This window comes from Saccostrea cucullata, unplaced genomic scaffold, assembly GCF_032062105.1.
Source record: "Saccostrea cucullata isolate Sc308-1 unplaced genomic scaffold, CSIRO_AGI_Scuc_v1 ctg12661, whole genome shotgun sequence".
In the NCBI taxonomy this organism is placed as follows: domain Eukaryota; kingdom Metazoa; phylum Mollusca; class Bivalvia; order Ostreida; family Ostreidae; genus Saccostrea; species Saccostrea cuccullata.
In genome coordinates, this window is record NW_026928277.1 from 1 (window position 1) to 22,599 (window position 22,599).

The following is a 22,599-nucleotide window of genomic DNA, read 5'->3' on the forward strand; positions in this document are numbered from 1 at the left end:
AGGTCCAGTTCTCATTTAAGCTGGGATGGCGATATGGTACGGGGCCTGGTTGCACTCCAGCGTTGGTAGGTTCCCTGGTTATGGGGATGAATAGTACCTTCTGGAGATGTACGTCAGGTTGTAATACGACTTCGCAGTCTTTGAGTACAGTAAACTACATATGCACAGGAGCAAGCTTAGAAGAGGATTGGGAACAAGGGGAGAGGACCTTTGACTATACATTTCCCGGGGAAGGTCCTTTCGTCATTGAGTAAGATTGCAAAATATATCCACATGTTCATTAATTTTAAAAAAGTCAGAATATGAAAAAAAAAACATTTATATGTCAAGTTTGTATTTTATTAACATTGTGTTAATCTTTAATTCGATTTTGTTACCTTGGCTGTTTTTTATGCTACTCATTCGGACAAATGACGAAAACACGCCCCTTTGCACTTAAAAATTTGTCTCTTTTAAAAATAATAGATTTGCGAGTTGTTGTTGGATAAGTTTAGACTATGGAACTTCGGCTGGATTCTGGTCAATTCAAACAGTCGTTAATTTGGCCAGTAGGAGTGATATCCAGCAACCTAACAGCAGTCCTGTCACAACAGGGAAGCCAATGTACACGTAAGACTCAGGATTTGATTCATCTTCATTTAAGAAATGAATTTTAATTTTCGAAGATCCATGAGGTTATGAAGCGTCGTAGTTCATAACCTCATGAATCTTCAAAAATTAAATTCATCTCTCATATTTACATTATTTTTATGACTTATGACGAGTTGCCTCATGTTGCGCCATTCAACTGCCATTTTTAAACAAAACAGATAGCACTATATTTTTGAAGTTAAGTATGGTATTATGACGTTACAATGGTCATACTCATCCACAGTAGTTCATGAGAAAATTAACAGTCTCCTAATTTGCAAAGAATCTTAAGCAAAAGTATTTGAAAATGTAAATAAAACGGAATGAAAATTAAATCTCAAGTGAGCTTTTCTTTGATCGAAATTATTGTCTGCCATCATTGATGGCCGACACTTTTTACAACTTTGGTTTCAATCTTTTTTCAGACTACAGTATGGTTGTCGGCTTGCCTTACAAATTCCAGTAGCAGATGCTAATGGTGATATTTTAAGATGTCGTTGGTCCTCGGGGTCAGAGTGTGTCTCTGTCTGTTCCGCTCTCCCTTACGCCAGCTTAAATAGAGTAAATAAATATTTGTGAGACAAGAATTTATTTAACCTTAGAACATGATATTTCATCATCCTACATTAAAACTTTTATATCCTAATGTTTAACAAAAGTTACCATACTTGATTTAAATGATTATATGAACAAACATTTTGCTTAGGAGACATGCACGATAACTTTTCCATCAAATCACACCATAAATGGTACATATGCTGTAGCTGTAACTGTCGAAGACTTTCCCCGTTCAAATATTCTTATTGGTGGGACGACGTATACTCCTTCTGGCCCCATGACGTCAGTTCATCTCCAGGTAAATATATATATATATATATATATATATATATATATATATATATATATATATATATATATATATATATAAAATAAAAAGGCAACACTTGTTAAAACGTAAGCGCTTACGTTTTAACAAGAGTTGCCTTTTTATTTTATTTTAATATTGATTACCGGACACTGAGATATTTATTTTATTTCTTTTGGATATATATATATATATATATATATATATATATATATATATATATATATATATATATATATATATATATATATATATATATATATATATATATATATATATATATAGATAGGGTAAATGTACTTTTCCCTTAAAGTTTTGAAGATTTCTGTTAAATCAAATTTATAGACTCCTTGATTCGTATTTTTTAGTTTCTTGTGAGGACTCCCAGTTTGTCCGGTGGTTGTGATGAAAGACCCATTTTCGTCAATAATACACCCCCGGAGGGCACCATTATTAATGTTATGGTGGATCAAACGTTACACATCTCCTTTTACGTCGCTAGCAATGACGTACACTGCATGAAGCATTGGTCGATTTTTTTAATGTTTAACATAACATCGAATTTACAATAATATTTTGAACTGCACATTATGTAATTAAGGTCATTTTCATGTTTCGACAGAATAGCAAGAGTTGATGTTACGTCACCAGCTGGGATGACGTATACTTCTCCCATGCCATACCCAGGACGACCAGGGGTTTTCTTTATAAACACAACATGGACACCAAGAGCACTACAGATCGGTTCACATATACTATGCGCCTTAGCAGAAGATAATAATGGGTAAGTCCTCTGACAAAAAGGCAGTTTCTTTCTTAACTGTTTCTACACTTGTTTATTGCATTATAACTTAATGCTTTTTTGTAGAAAAGCGAGTGATTCTCGGTGTTTGAAATAAGAGTTAAAGGTGGTACGTTTTACACTTTGAGAAAATAATCGTTTGAAAATGGAAACAAGTATACCTTATATACCATAAACAAATTCACAGTATATGTTTTCTATTCATGATACAGATATGAATCCCTGTTCATACGACCCTTGCCTAAATGATGGGACGTGCATCCCACAAGGAATGACTCAAAACTTCACATGTAGCTGTATTGCTGGATACACAGACGGGATATGTCAGACAGGTATTTGAAATCTGCTATAAATGGTTTTACAGGGTATAGTTTTAAGAATGTTAATCTTTGAATTGTGTCTTCTTCGTGAATTCACAATGGTCGGTATAGTAGTATTAATGAAAATAATTAAATTGAAAACGTACAACATTAGAGCTTTCATTAACAATCTTCAGATGCATTACAAATGTATACTCACTGTCACATAGTAATTAGTTACGTATATATACTTTGACAGACATCGACGAATGTGAAATAGATCCATGTACATTCCTCTTTGATTGCATTGACGGGCTAAATGATTGGGTTTGTAAACTCAATGAATTTAAATTGGCCGCAAAAGTAATAGCACTAGTTCTCATCGCTGGAATCACTATATTCATTATCTACAAAAAGAAGAAGAAATACAAAGAAGTTGACCATTCCTGGTAAATACCTCTCTCTCTTTTTTCTCTCTCTCATTACTTGAAACTATCTTTGAGTGCTCTTGATTTGTATGAGTTAATTTGTTTTGATTTTAGGCTATCTAACTACTTAGATGTTCGAAAACCTGACTCTCAGCCAAAACTTGTGTAAGTATTGACTTTCAAATATAAATGCGTTTAAAAAGTCATTCATGTATTTTTAACACAATTTTGTTTGGGTTTTTTTTTGTTTTTTTTTAATTTTTTTTTTTTATTATTTTACAATTTTATTTTATTTTTTTTACAGTTACCAGCCAAAGTCGGTCCAAGATTTGAAACAACCTAGTTCAGTTTGTAAATCGTTTAGTTTAAGATTCAAAAACTTTTTAAAATGAGACATAATGATCAGGACATCAGAAACTGTATTTTAGATCAATATTGTTTTATTTTTAACATGAAATCTATGGCTACTTTTACTTGTATCAATACTATGACTGATATCGTATATGTATAAATGCCTCAAATTTTCAAAAAAAAATTATTTTGGGATGAACTTGTTAACAATGATAAAGGATAATCTAAACTTTTTTCTGCATATTTTATATCGTAGCACATTAATTTGTCTACCATCCTTAAATATAAAGCTGTTTTATTCGATGTATTATTTCTTAATATTAAAATCAGATCCTTTGATCCGCTCACATAATTCGCTGTGTGAGCAGATCAAGGAATCTGATTTTAATCAGAGTGTGTGTATTCTATTCATGAGTACATATGTATCTGGGAGGGAAAAGAAAACAAGGAGTTGGATAAAAATTATATGCAATAACAATAGAGTTTTTTTTACCTGATTATTATCTTTTTTAAACATAATTTTCCTTTCCCGTGGGCTTTTTTACGCTCTAACAATATCATTTTTTTTCTACCACTGAAGATATAGCGCATTATGAAATGTAATTTCATTTATTATACCCGCTCGCTCGAAAAGTGGGCGGGTACATAGTGATGAGAATGTTCGTCCGTTCGTCTTTCCGTATGGCTGTACACCCATCTCTTATGCGCAACTCCTCTCATACCACTGAATGAAATTTAATAAGACTTTCACAGAATCTTTTTTACATAGTGCCATTGAGCACTTCTTATTTTACTTTTTGATCTGACACTTATTCCGGGTTTGCCAGAGCAAAACATGAACTTTGCCATTATAATCACATTGGAGGCGTCATGCTGCATTAGATTTAAAAAAAAAAAACAACGAAATATATGTAACGGGACCCATATGTTGGTTCGAGAGATTGAGATCTTCGAGAGATCAGGAGTAAATTTGCATACTTATATGAGCATTTGTCCCAATTTCTCTGCCATCTTTTAAACAGTATTGCAACATGTTAGCAATATGATTGATTGTGTCTTGTAGATGTGCAATATTAATGTTTTATTAACCTTTGAGGAAAATAATGAAGGCCCCAAAACTACTTTTTTCTTCAATTCGTCTAACATTTTTACAGTAGCACATTGTATTTATATGTTGGAATATTGTCCGGTAAATATTCAATAAGGTGCAATTAGGCTTTTTAAATCATATTTTAACCATGGGGCCCAAAATTGTTTTCTTTATTACAAAAATCTGGTACTAGAACTTTACTAACATTTTGTCGCAAGCTACGTTTATCATTTGGATATGATTGGATTTGACCTGTGAATGAACAGTCATCTGTAATGAATATTCGTATTTGTTGAAGGAAACATAAGTGTTCATACTAACACGTCATTAAGTATATGTTGGTATCTTTTCGAAGTACCATAAGCTTTAGTGCCGAGCAAAGCGAGGGACAAAACTGAATGACGATAAAAACACACTTAAAGTAATACAAAGAGAAGAAAATAAATTTGCGTTCTATCTTTTTTTTTTGTCGCAACTCTAGTGCATTTTTTTAATATTGTTATCAACGGAATGAAATAACGAATAAATTTTATCCAGATAAGTGCAAACTAGTACACACCGAGATGTAAAAATTGTAACATAGCAGCACGTTTTCTAGTCTGCAACGAGTTATGTGACAGTCCTCAATGAGTGTTTTCAAGCATAATGTTTAATTTGGGACACCAAACGAGTAAATACAATATCAATCGAAGGAATGTGTATTACGCAGGTAGGGCTACACTACTTTCACTTTGGCTTTCGTACAGAATATTTGTAAGACATAATAAAACACACTTACCTATAACTGGTGGGCATTACCGTAAAGAATTCCTATCTAACATATTTAACTTTTAGACATATAACTTTTACATCTTTAAGTTATTTTTCTGCTGATTTATCATGTATTTATTTAAATCGTGTAAGTGTGTTCTTTTCAGCCAATCAAAAACTTTACCAGAATTTCGGTAAGCCTCGTTTTGGCGTTACAAACGATATTACGTATCTTTACCAGACCCTCTGGCTGGTCGGAGATTTACGGAGACAGCCGAGGGTCTGGTTGAACGAGACTATCTGTAATCTATTTCAATCATTTTGGGCATTTGTATTAATATGTTTCTGAATGTAGCTGAAGATCCCTGATGCTATTTCTCAAATTGCTCAATAAAAATAGATACATAAAACACGAAAAACAACCGATAACCTATAAATGTTCTCAGATAGTCTCACAGAAAGGGGACAAGTTGGTAATTACGTACATAAAAACACAAATCATGATGATTAAAAAATGAAAATGAACTTCGTTTACTAAAGTTTTGGTATTTTAAAGACCAGGGATTTTTTACCTCTTGTTGTATTTGGAGTTCATAAGAGGAAACATCAATAGTCATACTCTCTTTTATACGGAATGCTTCCTTTGTATATTCTAAACTTTTAAAAGCCTTATATACCGCTGTGATGAATTTCAGAAACAAGGAAACAGATTTAACGGAGCACCGAAAACCCAATATTATTCGCTTTTGGTCATTTTGAAATCAGTCTTCTAGATGAAAATTTCAATTGTTTCTACACTTCAATTGTAGACTAAAAGAACTCTTTTTGTCGAAATTGTTCTCTACTGAATCTGTATTCTCAGGGAGATGTTTGATATATACTTTTCGAATTCAAAAGATTTATGTACACAAAATCTAAGCTTATAGCAGCCCTGTAACTCGGTCATATCATATGCACCTCAAGTTGAGTGGAGAAGAATTCTTACATTCAAATCAACAATTTAACTTGTCAGAGGATTCGTGTTTAATGCAACTACTGCATTGTAATAAAGTTGCTTTATATCACATACCAAGTAGTGCATCAGCCCTGATACATCCCTTTTGGACTAGGCGAGAAATCATCTTGGAAATACGACTGTCTCGCCCTCAGGATTGAGTTATCTATTTCTCAACTCGTTCTCAAGGAGCTGTCTTGCCCTCAAATTTCAATCCATCATTTCTGAGTAATTTGTATAAATTAAAAGTAGAATTTATATCAAACTGTTAAAGAAAAATATTTTCTACACTAAAATTTATCTTGAATTTGTTCAGAGATAATTTTTTGCCGAGCAACAAAATAAAGATAGCTCAAATTTTCCTAACGACAAAATTTAATAAAACCCTTTCACGAGAAAAATGTTTAAATACATGTCTTTGTCCTTTGATTGCCTGTGGTTTTAGATACCGGGTGTCATCACTCTACTGTTTTGATCTCGAACCTGATATTAGCCCTCCAAGTAAACATATAATTTATATACATGTAGACTCAAAAAAATTACGAGGTGCAAAAAGTAATCATGAGAATTCTTACACATTTTTGGATGACCCTAGTCTTCAAAAACTACAAAGAAAATCAAGCATCTTTTAATGTTTACTTAAAAGTACTTGTGTGTACAATCAGGATTTTTTTTCTTCTTAACAAAATTATCGTTTCAAAGGACGAACTACAAAATAGTAACTTTAAATTTTCCATTTTTATTGAAAAGTGGATGTCAATAACGTAAAAAAGCATGGTCTTAAAAAGTCTTCATCGTGGGGAATGTTGAAAGTCGTACGTTTCGATGTTGATCCGGGTAAAAAAAAATTTGATTTCAAACCTATTTAAAGTTCCTGGATTTTTTAAGTACAAGTATCCACATCTGATTTACAGCACCTCTAGAATAAACAGTGTTGTACAACAATCCTGAAGTTTCTCTTTCTTTGTAGTAAATATTGTAATGAGGAGAAGATGCTTGGAAGAATATTTTCTTGAACCCGTTACGTATCTTTGTAAGGATTTCTAAATGAATTTTAAGAACCCAGTAAAAGTGTGTTTATTGATATTTAATTTTGAATGTCGAAATATTTTATAAAACGGAGATATAATTTTCAAGCATTTCCTCCTTAAAAAGAGAGCAATAAGTTCTAGTTGGATGACCACTTAAAAAATTTAATACAAGCTCCTCTAAAATACAATTAAAATAACGAGCCTTACAAACAATGCTAAGAATACAGCAAACTATCCATTATTGTGGAACTGTTTGGTTGAAATTAACTTTTGTATACTGTTGTGCATGATCTTAACATTTTCGTGCATTCGAATAGATAGATGCATTTTAAAGATAAATTGATTTATGATCAACAAAGATAAAACAAAAAATATAAAAAAAGGTACAAACTATAAATTTTCAGTAAAGAATAGAAGTAAAGAAGAAGACTATGTTTCTGTACATAGGATTACATGTGGCAGGTCCATCAAATAATTTATCACAGTATCTGGAAATAAAGATACTTACTTGAAAATGTAATTAACAAACAAAATTATTTCTTTTTTTTCTATTATTATTACTAAGCATGTCATCCCTTTATAGTTGACTTTACGTTATCAGTTCTTAAATGTTTACAAGGTATATTTCAGTCTTTAAGGAAGGTGTAAAAATATGCACCCTAACCTGAAGATGATACTTGGGCTGGATTTAAGTTTGAACAATCGCGTGAGAACTTCCTTATGAATGCAGTAAAAGTTGCATGATTGTAATATTTTACATGAACAATACTACCCAGGTATATCCAAGTTGACACACCCAGTTTTAAGGTTATACCTTTCAACCTTCTTGAAGTTTTTTTTGACATATTTATTTATATTTGGAAACTTTCCATTGTTTTTCATATATCATCAATGTTATAAGGAAGTGGATCCATCTGTGTGTTCAATGATCTTATTGGTTGCTTTCAAATTGGCTTCTTAATATAAAGGCAGGCTTTTTGTCTGGAAAAATAAGAAAATAAGGATGAATCCCATACTTCATATTGTTTTGTACTTTTTTATTGTAACAGTGTCTGAAGCTGATCATTTTAGAGGCGGCACGATAAGTTGGCAACCTACCGGAATCGGTTACGGGGTAAAGTTTTGGTACATTCTGAAATCATAAAAAAATTAACAATGTAGCGGGAAAAAAAACCCCGAGATTTTTTTTTCTTTTTATACACCCCATTGTACATTTTGTTATATTCCTTTATATTTTTATTTTAACTCTTCACCTTTACAGTTTAGTTTTACATGTTTTTTTTAAAATAAAATCACTGTAATTAGTTATCTTTTAAATAAATATCCATGAGAAGCATCATTGTAATGAGTAGCAATCCATCCTTAAAGTTATTTTTCTGCTGTGAAAACTTCAGTACTTTGTTCATTTAAATAGATTGTAATTTATATTCATAAATTTAAGTTTTTCTAACAATTTGAAGGTCCAGTTCTCATTCAAGCTGGGATGGCGATATGGTAGGGGTCCGGTTGCACTCCAGCGTTGATAGGGAACCTGGTTACGGGGATGAGTAGTACTTTCTGGAGATGTACGTCAGGTTGTAATACGACCTCCCAGTCTTTGAGTTCAGTAAACTACATATGTACAGGAGCAAGCGTAGCTGAGGATTGGGAACAAGGGGAGAGGACCTTTGACTATACATTTCCAGGAGAAGGTCCTTTCGTCGTTGAGTAAGATGATAGAGAACACTACACTTCTTCACAAATACAACTCCCATAATCTCATTATATGAAAGGATTTTTGTAGTTCAAGGTTTTTGTCTTTTAATTCATATAGATTTGCAAGTTGTTGCTGGATAAGTTTGGACTATGGGACGTCTGCTGGATCCTGGTCAATTCGAACAGTCGTTAATTTGGCCAGTAGGAGTGATATCCAGCAACCTAACACCAGTCCTGTCACAACAGGGAAGCCAATGTACACGTAAGACTCGTCATCTTTTTTAACATACAAAGTAATAAAAACTGGGTCAAGTAAGCTGATAAGATATTTAACCCAAGTCTGGTATTATTGCTACTGTCAAACTTTTGCAATCAATCCTTTTCTCTTAACAATTTATTCACTTTCATTAACAGAAGTGAAACAAAAAACTGTCGATGAACGCATAAGCTCGCTATGTATTTTAATGTTTAATGAATACCAAAAGCAGTAAAATCAAAAGTTGTAGAAAATGTCTTTAATATAAAATTTTTATGATTTCAATCTTTTTTCAGACTACAGTATGGTTGTCGGCTTGCCTTACAAATTCCAGTAGCAGATGCTGATGGTGATATTTTAAGATGTCGTTGGTCCACAGGGTCAGAGTGTGTATCCGTCTGTTCCGCTCTCCCTTACGCCAGCTTAGATAGAGTAAATCAATAATTGCTAGATACCATATCATTATAATTAAGTACAGAATTTGAATCTGAAATTCTAAACCAAGCAATTCTTACTAGATTTTGATTTTTATGAATCGAATTTTTAATGTTTTGGTAGGAGACATGCACGATATCCTTTCCATCAAATCACACCGTGAATGGCACATATGCTGTAGCTGTAACTGTAGAAGACTTTCCCCGCTCAAATATTACTATTGGTGGGACGACGTATACTCCATCAGACCCAATGACGGCAATTCATCTCCAGGTAAACTTTTTTAATAAAGTAAATTAAGAAGTTTATATTCTTTTTAATCACACTTGGAGGTTTTTCAGTTCTCAAGGAAGTTAATGTGATTTTTTTCAGTTTCTAGTCAGGACTGCTAGTTTGTCAGGTGGTTGTGATGAGCGACCTGTTTTTGTCAATAGCACTCCTCCAGAGGGTACCATTTTTAACCTTTTGACGGGACAAACGTTACAAATCTCGTTTTACATCGCTAGCAATCAAACGTACTTTCTTTTTAACATTGTTCATTTTTTAATGTCATTCTAAGATCGATTTCACAAATATATTGTTAACTGCAAATTATTCAATATTTTTATCGACCTTTTTTAAAAAAGAATAACAAGAGTTGATGTTACCTCACCAGCTGGGATGACGTATACTTCTCCCATGCCATACCCAGGACGACCAGGGGTTTTCTTTATAAACACAACATGGACACCAACAGCACTACAGATCGGTTCACATATTCTCTGTGCCTTAGCAGAGGATAACAATGGGTAAGAACAAGTTACAGTTTCAATACAAATATAGCCCTGTATTCTACAAAAATATGGAAGGGATAAAAGAAATTTAAATTCATTCTTTTTGAATCATAGAAATTCCATGCAGTAAGAATACTCAAATCACCCGTATTTTCTTAAAAAGTTGCAGAAGACATCAATTTTCAGTTGAATTTTCTTTCAGAAAACATAGTCTGTATGCATTACCGACAAAGATTTTGAGATATGTGATTTTTCAAAGCAATTTACATAATATATCCATATCCACGGGGGCAGGCACTATTTTCTAAAGAAAAAAGGCACAGAAATAAGTCATTCTTAAGCTTTTCCCTTAAATATGTACCATATTAATGACGTCATTTCCAGAATAGTCCTCCTTCATGCCATATTCTATTATGAATTATTATATTCATCTACTCAACTCTTGTTAACACCCTTCCCCGCAGTCACGCATTTTAACGCATATACCATTTCCTATTTCTAACGCAAAATCACGCATATACCGTTTCCCCGCAATCACGCATTTTCACGCACTTTAAAAAGTTCATTTAATCTTCAATTTATTGCCAAATTCCAACTATTTTATACTTGCTTTAATCTCATAAAATAAGAAAAGCTATTTTCTAATTAAAATATTATTTCAGAATATTATTTACGCTAAACTTTAGAGAAATTTGTACCCCGCTATAAAGTGCTTGCGGGGAAATGGTAAAGTAATATTTCTATGACGCGAGGATTCAATGTATGTTGCATAGCAATTCTGTAAGTTGTAAAGAGTTAAAGCCATTTTCATGTATTTTTAAGAACATTAAATTTTAGGGCACAATAAAGTCCAAAGCGTACCTTCTTCGTTGATTAAACACCAAACAAAACATAGTCTTCTAATGTTTAATGTACATATAATACAAGAGTCTAAAATAATTAAACATATAAAAGTAATACCTGACGTATATTTACAATCAAACTTTTCCTACCAATGTCTAGAAGGGTAATATGACAACGGAATGCAATGCACAGAGTTCCTTTTTTTTTTAAGTTTTATTATTATTATTATTTCATGTTATTGTTGACAGATTCTTGACATTGGATGAAATACTTTACAAGACATTACCTTTTTTGAAATATACATGTGTTAATTCTTTTGTAGAAAAGCAAGTGATTCTCGTTGTGTTGAAATAAGAGTTACAGGTATATTTAACTTTATAAAAAACGTTATGGAATTAATAATAAATATGCCTTATCGCAAACTAATTTCCTTTTTGTATGACAGATATAAGCCCCTGTTTATATGAACCTTGTCTGAATAATGGGACATGCATTCGCCTAGGAATGACTCAAAACTTCACGTGTAGCTGTATTTCTGGGTACACCGACAGAATATGTCAAACAGGTATTTCAGACTGCCTCGTACAAAATGATTAGATTTGACTCTGGACTATAAATATCTTTATGAAGAGGTTTTTGCGCCCTTAAAACTCATATTCCATTTTAATGTTATAATGCTGTTAAAAACACTTGACTCAAGTGCAAACTTGATATATTACTGTATTTTATGAATTTTTTACAACACAAGTAAACACTTAATTGTCACATATATTTACAATGTTTCTTTCTACATTCTTGGGTTGAAATTGCAAGGTTCAATATATTTTAATCCTCTTTATACACCTTGCCTCTCTAGAAATTGATGAGTGTGCTAGCCAACCATGCCTGAATAACGGGACATGTACAGATTTTATTAATTCGTTTTCCTGCTTTTGTCATCCTGGATTTACTGGTGCTAATTGCGAAACAGGTATATATGCCTGAGAGGTTTTTTTTTCTTTTTCTAAGATAACTTTTACTATATTAATAATTGTTAGGAATATGGGTTATTTTAAGATATTTTAAGATTATATTATGATTTATTTTGATTTTATATATTTTATTTGCTATTCGTTATCTTCTAATTTATAGACATAAACGAGTGTGCAAGTTTTCCTTGTCTTAATGGTGGCTCGTGTGTAGATCAGATAAACCTTTACCAATGCGCATGTGCTGCGGGCTTTGGAGGATACAACTGTGAAATTGGTAGGTACTATGTCATTTTTAGATAAGCGAATCTGAGGTTATCTATTGTTTTATGTCCTTTCTGTACATAGTGGCATGTAACCAGTCATTATTGCAGCCCGAAGGACCCGGCTGCTCTATACATATAAGTTTAAGTGTTGGTGTATGGGGATTGGGGTGGGAGTAGTTATGTAGAATTAAAGGTTTTCTAAACGTTTAAAAGATTGTTAATCAGAATGTTCTTTTCGTATATAAATTACGAGATACATAATATATTTACTTCCATAAAGTGAATCTGTAAAAATATATATGTTTTTTCATATTTAATATATAAAGTTATTTACATGTATTATTTACTATCGAAACAACGACAGGTCCCTTTTTTAGAACATCGAATTTTACTTCTCGGATAAAAGCGTACTCTGCACAGTTCATGTTTTATGTTCTGAAAATGAAAAATAATACATTTTTAAATATAAATGATGCGTATGTCTAACTTCAATTTATATTTAATATATGCAGCCAACATTTACTTGAGAAATTGATAAAGTTTACAATGGTATCGTTTTTGATGATTTTTATCCGACTACCATTTTTTTTTTTTAATTTTTGCGACTATCTTCTCCATTAATTAGACGCATGCCTTTTACCACATATCTAAGCGAATTGTTGATCAAGATTCATTTTCGATGTTTACTTTATATATTTCCCGGGCGACAATTGATGGTCGCATCAGTGTTTTCTTGTTTTATGTTTTGAGAGCTAAAGCATCTTGGCAACGTTCGAATCAATTACCAACAAATATGTTTATGTTGAATTTTAGCTCATAAAAAAAACATCTAAATAACTGTTAAAGGATGTCAAAGCCCACCACAGGTTTCAGCAGTCGACTGATGATCTTATGCTTTAATCAAACTACTTCAAATTTCATTTATTCTATCTCCAAAAATCATTTCTGTTATCAATGATAAGTACCAACTCTTTACCTATGTATGGAAGACTATAGACGACATCCTTAAACTTCAGTATAAATGCATTGTTTATGTCCATCCTGCCCTTGTCGTCACTATGGTTTACATCATTGCTGCTGCCAATCTGTAATGTCTGACTATTTCTCAATTCAGATAAGGGTTAAAGACCTTAATATTTATTCTATTCGAGTAATGATATACAAATTTTCACCTCCTCGATTTTTACAGACATAGATGAATGTGAAACAGACCCATGTATATTCCTGTTTGATTGCTTTGATGGGCTAAATGATCGAACTTGTAAACTCAACGAATTCAAATTGGCAGCAATAGTAACAGCATTAGCACTTACTGCTGGAATCATTATATTCCTCGTCTGTAAAAACAAGAAGAAATACAAGGAAGTGGACCACTCATGGTAACTCTCTCTCTCTCTCTCTCTCTCTCTCTCTCTCTTTCTCTCTTGAATGTACAACCACTGCCTCCTTAAAGTATATTTTGAGTGCTCTTGTTATAGATGAGTTCATTTGTTTTGATTTTAGGCTATCTAGCTACTTAGATGTTCGAAAACCTGACTCTCAGCCAAAACTTGTGTAAGTATTGACTTTCAAATATGGATGCTTTTAAAATGTCATATTTTCATATATAGACTTTCAAATATATATGCGTTTAAATGTTGTCAATTTTTTCAACATTATTTTTTAAATTGTTTTTTGTAGATACCAGCCAAAGTCGGTCCAGAATTTAAAACAACCTAGTTCAGTATGTAACTTGTTTAGTTTTACATCCAAAAACTTTCTTAAATGAGATATAATGATAAGGTAATGTGTTTTTTAATCTGCATTTTATATCAACAGATTGTTTTGTTTAATATTTATTGCATGAAATATGTTGCTACTTTAACTGTTTCAAAACCATGACTGATATTTTATATGTATAAATGGATCAACTCTTGAAAAATAACGATATAAAGTAATTAGTAATTTTCGGATGAACTCTACAAAACTTATACTCTAAGCTGTTTTTCTAATCAACATGGTTGAAAGCGCTCACAGTATTTTGATAAATATATTTCTTTTTCCCAACCCACTGTCATTGTTTGCAATTGGGAAATAAATAATTGTGTGAATTCCACTCACGAGTGTTTGTCGAGGGAATAAAATACAACTTATTAAATAAAAATCTTATTCCGTAACTACGAGTATACTGTGGAGATTTTTACCTGATATATATATAATTTAAATGTTTACACTTTTCATGTAATGAGGCAGGGAATTGGGTTTAAAAATATATACCCGATTTCATTATTTATGTTTAATACAATAAAATATGTTCATTTCAAAAACATGACATGATTTCATTGTATTTGTTTATTACAATAAGATATGTTACATGTAAAAAAAAATATTACATGATTCCATTGTATATCTTTATAACAATAAAATATGTTCAATCAAAAAATGACCAGATTTTATTGTTTATGTTTATTACAATAAAATATGTTCAATCTAAAAAAATGACTTTAGTAATTTCCCTTTCCAATCGTTTTATTTAACGTTGTAAATATATCTGCGTTGTTCCGCCACCGAAGCGCATTAGGAAATAAAAACAGAAGAACTGGTGATTCAGTGATTTTATTAGAGAGAAAAAAATCTTCTCAAGAACAGCAAAGCCATGATTGGTCATACCTATACGACACAAAGTTGAAATAGAATTACATTGGAAAAACGTCTTTGAAAATCTTTTTTCCAAGAAAAGCAAAGTCATTTACATTTGGTCATATTCATGAAAAAGCCTGCAATGGTAGTGTAAAACTATGACTGATGGTTTACATATCAACAAAGGTCAAAGTGGGAAATATGAATAAAATATTCAGTAAATGTTATCTCCTGGATGACACTAATAATTATGTAGATGATTTCCCCTGGATAAAGGGGTAACTATGATCGATTCTCATTATCATAAGTGATATACATATTTAGAAATTAGAAGCATGAACATGCAAAGGAAAATTTTGGTTTCACTCAGATGTGTTCCTGTAGACCTAAGGCTACTCATAGATCTCTCGTCTTCCACGCATCTGGTACCGACAAAGGTGACAGCATTGATATCTGCTAGGCCGGACAACACAGATTTCAACACTGCATTATCAGCAGGAATGTTGTTCTGTGGGGCGCATGAAGCGGGGATTGCTGGGTCCATCAGAACACAGTCACGGTATACTATATCAGCATTTACAGTGGCTGTAACAAAACAAAGACAAGTACTGGTCGTCATCATATTTACATCCACTGAATATTTTCTCCTTCATTTCTTAAGAAAACTCATTGCTTTAATCACTGCATGAACTATATTTTGCATGTCGCCTGTACAGATTTCTTGATCAGTGGCTGTTTCATCAATGAAACGTATAAAGACGTTCGCATCATTAATATAGTAATTAATCTTTTTAATCCCACTTTAAATGATTATTTAAACAGATATGAATATAAACAATAAAATGTCTTTCTTTGTTCGTTATTACTGGAATTAACGGTCGCAGCTATTGCAGAAAAAAGTTACATAACGCGCTTACGCGGGGTTATGTATTTTTTCTGCAACAGTTGCTTCCGTTAATTCCAGTAATAACAAACAAAGATAGCATTTTATTGTTTAACTTACTACACATTTACTGGTTATACTAAAAGTATTGTTATATCGGGGGTAGATCCTAGAGGCAAAAGACAGAGATAATTTAATTTTATTCCTCACATAATTCTATGTTTTGCAGTAATAATGTGTACGATAACTGCGAAGTAATAATTATGGTAAAAGGTGAAAAAGGTTCCATACGGTGTGTTCGTTAGTAACCGATTTCCTCCTACTGGAGTTCCTAAGCTTTTAATTGCATTTAACAACTCGGCGACACTCGTGTCTGTTGACGATTAGGATATTTCGACTTGGGGGAAAAACAGCTTGCCTGTATAGCAAGGTAAATTCATCAGAATGCTCATTTTTTTTTTAAATATCATTTCTTACTTCCTGTTCAATATACAGAATTTGCGATATACCTTACAAAATGTTGCAAATCAGATCTGCAACCAATTAATTTACATGTCTTAAAATAAATAAGATAATCTTACGGTTGATGAGAGTTAGGTCAATTTGCACTGTGACAGTGCCGGTGTAGGTCCCACACTTGTACACTTGTCCTGACGTTGGATTACTGGGACACTTGACCAAACTCACGCCATCGGCTGTTTGTCCTGGAGGGGTACTGGCACATTGAGGACTTCTGGGTAATACAATGCTTTGGAGAAATGAAGGGAGGTCCTTTATAACCACGTGAGTACATTTAGAGCATTCCAACCCTAAATAAAACAAGAAAGACGGCTTTGTAAATAAAACACGTAAAAACTTACGTTTAAAAATTATTACAAGAATACTTCTCTGAAAATCTGATTTACTTGCAATTAGTCAGATAAGGGCACTATCCTTGCTACATGAGTGAATTATAAATTACTCAGTAAGTGAAACTAAAAGAAATCTGGTGTCTTAGCTCCTCTTACGTTTCTTTTAACGAATCTACATCATCTTTTTGAAAATGTTTATTGATGTCCTGTAAATTATAGTAGAGGTTTACGATTTTTTTCTTTTCTATTGTGGAGCCCAAAAAGAAATCAAAATAGTTTGATTTTTGTTCTATAAACGTTTGCTCGATCAAATCCTCTCACATTTTTCAGATTTGTCAATTTATTTTCTGGAGTATACTTTAAAGGGTCCTGTAGAGTGTCATCAGGTTACTGAATTTTGATTAACCAGTACTAGTTATGGACGGGACAAGTTTTTTTCTAAATATAATTATTATATATACTAGTATTATATCAAATATAATGGTGATTAAATCTAACCTGATAATTGTATCCTATAGGGGCATGTTTTCCAGTCTGTTACGAGTGTTTTCAAGCATAATAATTTTTTCTGTATATTAGTTTTTAAATCCTCTAGATATCTCTGTGTAAAGACATAATTTTTAATACATTTAAGTCAGAGTCATACACGTCTTATAGGCATTAATAATGATATGTTTCTGGATGTAGTTAAGGATTTTTAAAAATGGTGCCTGGTGATATTTCTTAAATTGATCAAAAAGGAAAGATATCTACAGAAGACACGATAAACAACCGATAACGTATGAATTTTTAAGAAAGTCTGAGAGAAAAAGGACAAGATGGTACATGTAGTTACGTACATATGATTACAAATCATGATGATTTAAAAAGGAAATATGAACTTAATTTAACATAAAATTCTGGTATGGCTGTCTTTAAAGACCAGGGTTTGTAAGAGTTCATCTCATGGTATTTGCAGTTCATATGAGGAAAACATCAATAGTCATACTCCATTTTATACGGAATGCTTCCTTTGAATATTCTAAACTTTTAAAAGCCTAATGTACCGCTATGATGAATTTCAGGAACAAGGAAACAGAATTAAGGGTATAACCAGTATTTCTAGCTCTCAGACTTCTAGATGAAATTTTTGGTTGTTCCTACACTTCGGTTGTAAACTAAAACAAATCCATATAAAACGTATTACCAAAATACAAGACTAAATCTTAGTCAATGTACAATATAAAAATATGTCCTCTTTTTTCCCGAATTATAAACCACGAAATTTGTATTTAAGTTCAGAAAATAATCATTTTGTTTCTCATTTGTTTTTTTACCAGGGGAAGAGCAATATGCCAATTAAATCCTGTTTACGAATAAACCACTATTGATGAGATGGCAGGACACGAAGGAGAAAAACATCTTTTCGATACAAAGAGACAAAAGAGGATTCGTGTTAATATTACAAACCAGTTCGATCTCTAAAAACCTTAACGGTATTCTTAAAAAGAGATTGCAAAAGTCCTTATTTAAACAAAAGGGGGGGGGGGCAGAAGTTCTAAAGGAGAAGTATTTGGCTACCTAGAGGCGCTCAAGGAAGTAAAATACTGGCAGTTAGAACTTGTAGTGGCATTACACCCCCTGTCTGCGAGATGAACTATGTCAAAATGCAGGAAAAGCATGTAAACATGCAAGATAATTATGTCTTTATCAACAAAATTATGTCTACAATAACTATCTCACATGTTGAGTCAATACGTAGCATGTCATCATAATAATCTTACATGGTTACATATATATATTGTATTTTTGCATAATTTTCTCACATCTTAACATAATTTTAAAAAAGCATCTTTGCATAATTAAGTTACATATTGATAATAAGTTGAATGTCAATATAAACAAGATGCCCATGGGCCTTATAGGTCACCTGAGCATCATGCAACACTTTTCCAACGATTGAATTTGGTTCATGTTTTAAACTAGATATCAGAGCAATCACATTCACATTTTGAAAGAGGCACCTTTCTTATCATAACTATACACAAAGCATGCTTTCTTTGCTTACTTAATACTGTAAAACGAGAATATTTGACGCACTACTAATATTAGCGCCTTTGGCGCAAAAGCCCCTGAGCGCTAAAATTTATTGTGCGCTAAAGGATTTCTTAATATCATTTTTTGTGTGTGTTCAAAGCTTTTACATAAGTACATGTAAACCGAAACGCGCGATTACGTAAGGTAGAAGGGTCATTGGATTTTATATACACACTAGCACTGCACATGTTCGGAAGACAGAAAGTTCTGCCGAATTATAATTTAATTAAACTATTGTTACCTCGGTAGTTGTTACCCGATAATTATCATTAGCACCTTCAAAGTTTGGCTTCTTGGCGTGTCAATAACTATCGCCTCGAGGTAAACAATGCAATCAAGCATGGCGATTGAGCTTGCAGACAATACCTGATTAGGATTACCGTTTTATCTAATTAAATATCTGTCGATGCATGCATTATTTTAATGTGATTTAAATGAGTAAATACTCCATTTCTTTTAAATGAAAAAGGGAATTAAATAAATTTTAACATTGTACCACGTCCATGTGATAGCAACACGTACCACGGTAAAGATAATGAATGTTTACTGATATACGGGGTACTTATGTGTTTTCGTGCTTGACTTACCAAAAAGGCAAATACTGATGGGATAAAAAAAAACAACAAAATATCACATTTATACATCTTACTGACAAGTGCAAGCGCTAAAATTTATTTGCGCCAATGCATTCCCACTTGCGTTTGCGCTAAAATACGTATGCGCCAAATTTTCTCGTTTTACAGTACTGAATACCCATAGACAGAGTAGGGGAACCAAAAAATGCATTTCGACTTATCAGTAATATTCAGCAATAAACAGTAGTTCGACTAACACACATGAACTCCTGACCCTTGGTCCACACATTTCACAATTTTCGAAAAAGGCACCCTTGCTTATCAAAAATGTTTGAATAATACCAAGGAGCAGATTTCAATCAATTTATTTTCAGTATATAAGTAGGGCCCCCCTCCATGGTACCCCTGACCCAGGGACCTTGAAATTCACAGGGAAGAATGGCCCTTGGTCATCATAGCTATTAAGGTAGTTCATCTCTTAATACCTAGGAGCAGAGAAGAACATTTTCAAAGAATTAATGCATTTTCTCCATATAATCAATAGAGCCCTGCCTTAATACCAGATTTCCTGTCCCTGTGGCCATCAACATTCACAATTTTGGAAGAGGCATTCTTGCTCATCATACCGATGTACGTTCATGCCGTTGGTTTATTTAATGCCCAGGAGCAGAGAAGAAGATTTTTAAAGAAATTATGCATTTTCACTATATAATCAATATAGAGCCCCGCTATAACACCAGAACCTTTGACCCTGGGGCCATCAACATTCACAATTTTGGAAGACGCTCTCTTGCTCGTCATAACTATGTATGTAGTTAGTTTATTTAATATTCAGGAGCAGAGAAGAAGATTTTCAAAGAAATAATGCATTTTCACTACATAATCAATATAGAGCCCCGCTATAACACCAGAACCTTTGACCCTGGGGCCATTAAATTCACAATTTTGGAAAAGGCTCTCTTCCTCGTCATAACTATGTATGTAGTTAGTTTATTTAATATTCAGGAGCAGAGAAGAAGATTTTCAAAGAATTAATGTATTTTCACTTCATAATCATAGAGCCCTGCCCTGACACCAGAACCCCTGACCCTGGGGCCATAAAATTCACAATTTTGGAAGAGGCATTCTTGCTCGTCATAACTTTGTACGTAGTTAGTTTATTTCATACCCTTGAGCAGAGAAGAAGATTTTTAAAGAATTAATGTATTTTCACTACATAATGAATCAACAGAGCCCCACCCTAACACCAGAACTCCTGACCCTGGGGCCATCAAATTCACAATTTTGGAAGAGGTATTCTTGCTCACCATACCTATGTACGTAGTTAGTTTATTTAATACCCAGGAGCAGAGAAGAATATTTTCAAAGAAATAATGCATTTTCACTATACAATAAATAGAGCCCTGCCCTAACAGCAGAACATTTTACCCTGGGGCCATGAAATTCACAATTTTGAAAGAGGCATTCTTGCTCATCATAACTATATACTTACTAATAGTTAGTTTATTTAATACCCAGGAGCAGAGAAGATTTTTAAAGAAATAATGCATTTTCACTATATTATCCATAGAGCCCCGCCCTAGCACTAGAACCCCTGACCCTGGGGACATGAACTTTACAGTTTTGGTAGAGGACTCAATGGTCATTACATTCATGCTAACAATTTGACTGCTTGATGTCCAGGAGTAAAGTAGAAGAATTTTAAAGATTGCATTAATTTTAGTGGTTTTGGCGTCCAACCCTCAGGCCCAGGGGGGGGGGGGCAGGGACCATGAAAATAAGAACTTTTGTTCCTAATTACCCATAGATGCTTTATGCCAAATTTGGTGGAAATTGATTGAGTGGTTGCAAAGAAGAAGCTAAAAATGTTCAAATGTTAACACACGACGCACACCGTTCGACGACGGACGAAAACAGATAGCAATAGGTAACCTGAGTAGATTCATAAACTAATAATTATAAGGTGCATGTCAACAAGCCGCATGTCTTACTGAGTACATAATTATATCGCATGTCTACATTATAGGGCACTAAATTCCACTGATGGTTTTAGAGGTACAGGTTCGCTCTGTTCCTAATTTTTAGTGTTTGATTGGACTTTTTAGCTTATATACTTTTCGTTATGTCCATTTTATTCATTTTATCAATTCATAAAATAAAAAAAATATATTCATCTTCTTTTGTGTTACAGGCAGTCAAAGTTTGGCTGAATTTTTCTTCATTTAAAATTACTTCCTTGAAAAAAATTCGTTGAATTTTGAAAATTGCACTTTTCCTCAGTACACCAAACCAAATTGAAAGCAATTCAAAGAGGTCCGAAATTATTTCATATGCTCTAATTTTTAACATACAACATATAGATTTATTGATATGAAGGGTAAGTTGATTGTTCCTGTAAGTACTTCATATAATTTCTGTCCATAACTTCGCATCTATTAGCTAGTTTCGACCAAAAAAAATACAGTGATCTTGGTTCATAAATTAAGTGTATGTGTGTCATTGATGAATAAGGCAACACAAGTTAATAATTAGTCTCTCTACTTGTTGATTATTAGTGACTCACACTACAAGATCTAGTAAGCAGAAAAGATATTTCCTCACTTCTTTCTAGATTTTCTGAACCACAGAGTATAAACAGACACTGTTTTGTCGTCTGTATTTTGGATGTCAAACCACTTATAGAAAATTAATCTGAAGCACATTTTACTTACCTATGGCTGTGTCCAAGACGGTTAACAGAACAATAACCAGTGATGATAAATCCATTTTAAATCTGAAAGTAAGGGTTAGAATATAGAGATATTCACCATAGTATCTTTAATAAGTTGTCACTATCCACTTCTATGTATATGATGCGTCATTGTCACAATGAAGAAGTGTTTTCCGTATAAAGGCCACATTATTTTGTAGCACTGGTTCTCTGCCCTTGATTCCAGTCGCTGCCGCTAGGAATTACAAGGACAGGTAACCTCCGCCGCCATGACAGTGGAAAAACTCACTGCTTGCATCGCGCATAGTACTGCGCATTCCAAAAATAAATAGCATCAATGCTTGCAGAGAAGAATGTTAGGTGGATCCAGCGATTTAAATAACAGAGAAAACAAAACGTAGCATATCTT

At 33.0% G+C, this 22,599-nt stretch overlaps 3 protein-coding genes across 3 annotated transcripts; 2 read left to right on the forward strand and 1 right to left on the reverse strand.

Annotated features, from left to right (window-relative positions):
• Window positions 1-497: 497 nt before the first annotated feature.
• LOC134277022 (uncharacterized) lies at window positions 498-2,132 on the forward strand. The gene is made up of 5 exons (XM_062759297.1): window positions 498-609; window positions 1,049-1,191; window positions 1,337-1,486; window positions 1,864-2,004; window positions 2,118-2,132. The coding sequence occupies exons 1-5, from the start codon at window positions 498-500 to the stop codon at window positions 2,130-2,132; spliced, it is 561 nt and encodes a 186-aa protein (XP_062615281.1).
• Window positions 2,133-8,783: 6,651 nt separating this feature from the next.
• LOC134277020 (neurocan core protein-like) lies at window positions 8,784-18,524 on the forward strand. The gene is made up of 14 exons (XM_062759295.1): window positions 8,784-8,947; window positions 9,054-9,197; window positions 9,488-9,623; window positions 9,750-9,899; window positions 9,999-10,141; window positions 10,253-10,414; window positions 11,565-11,605; window positions 11,688-11,807; window positions 12,099-12,212; window positions 12,374-12,487; window positions 13,666-13,855; window positions 13,980-14,030; window positions 14,157-14,199; window positions 18,149-18,524. Exons 1-14 carry the CDS (start codon window positions 8,784-8,786, stop codon window positions 18,197-18,199), a joined length of 1,623 nt encoding a protein of 540 aa, XP_062615279.1. The 3' UTR covers window positions 18,200-18,524.
• On the reverse strand, window positions 15,056-22,277 carry LOC134277021 (uncharacterized). Its single transcript, XM_062759296.1, has 3 exons — window positions 22,192-22,277; window positions 16,560-16,787; window positions 15,056-15,680 (listed from the first exon to the last, which is right to left on the reverse strand). Exons 1-3 carry the CDS (start codon window positions 22,244-22,246, stop codon window positions 15,397-15,399), a joined length of 567 nt encoding a protein of 188 aa, XP_062615280.1. The 5' UTR covers window positions 22,247-22,277; the 3' UTR covers window positions 15,056-15,396.
• Window positions 22,278-22,599: the final 322 nt, after the last annotated feature.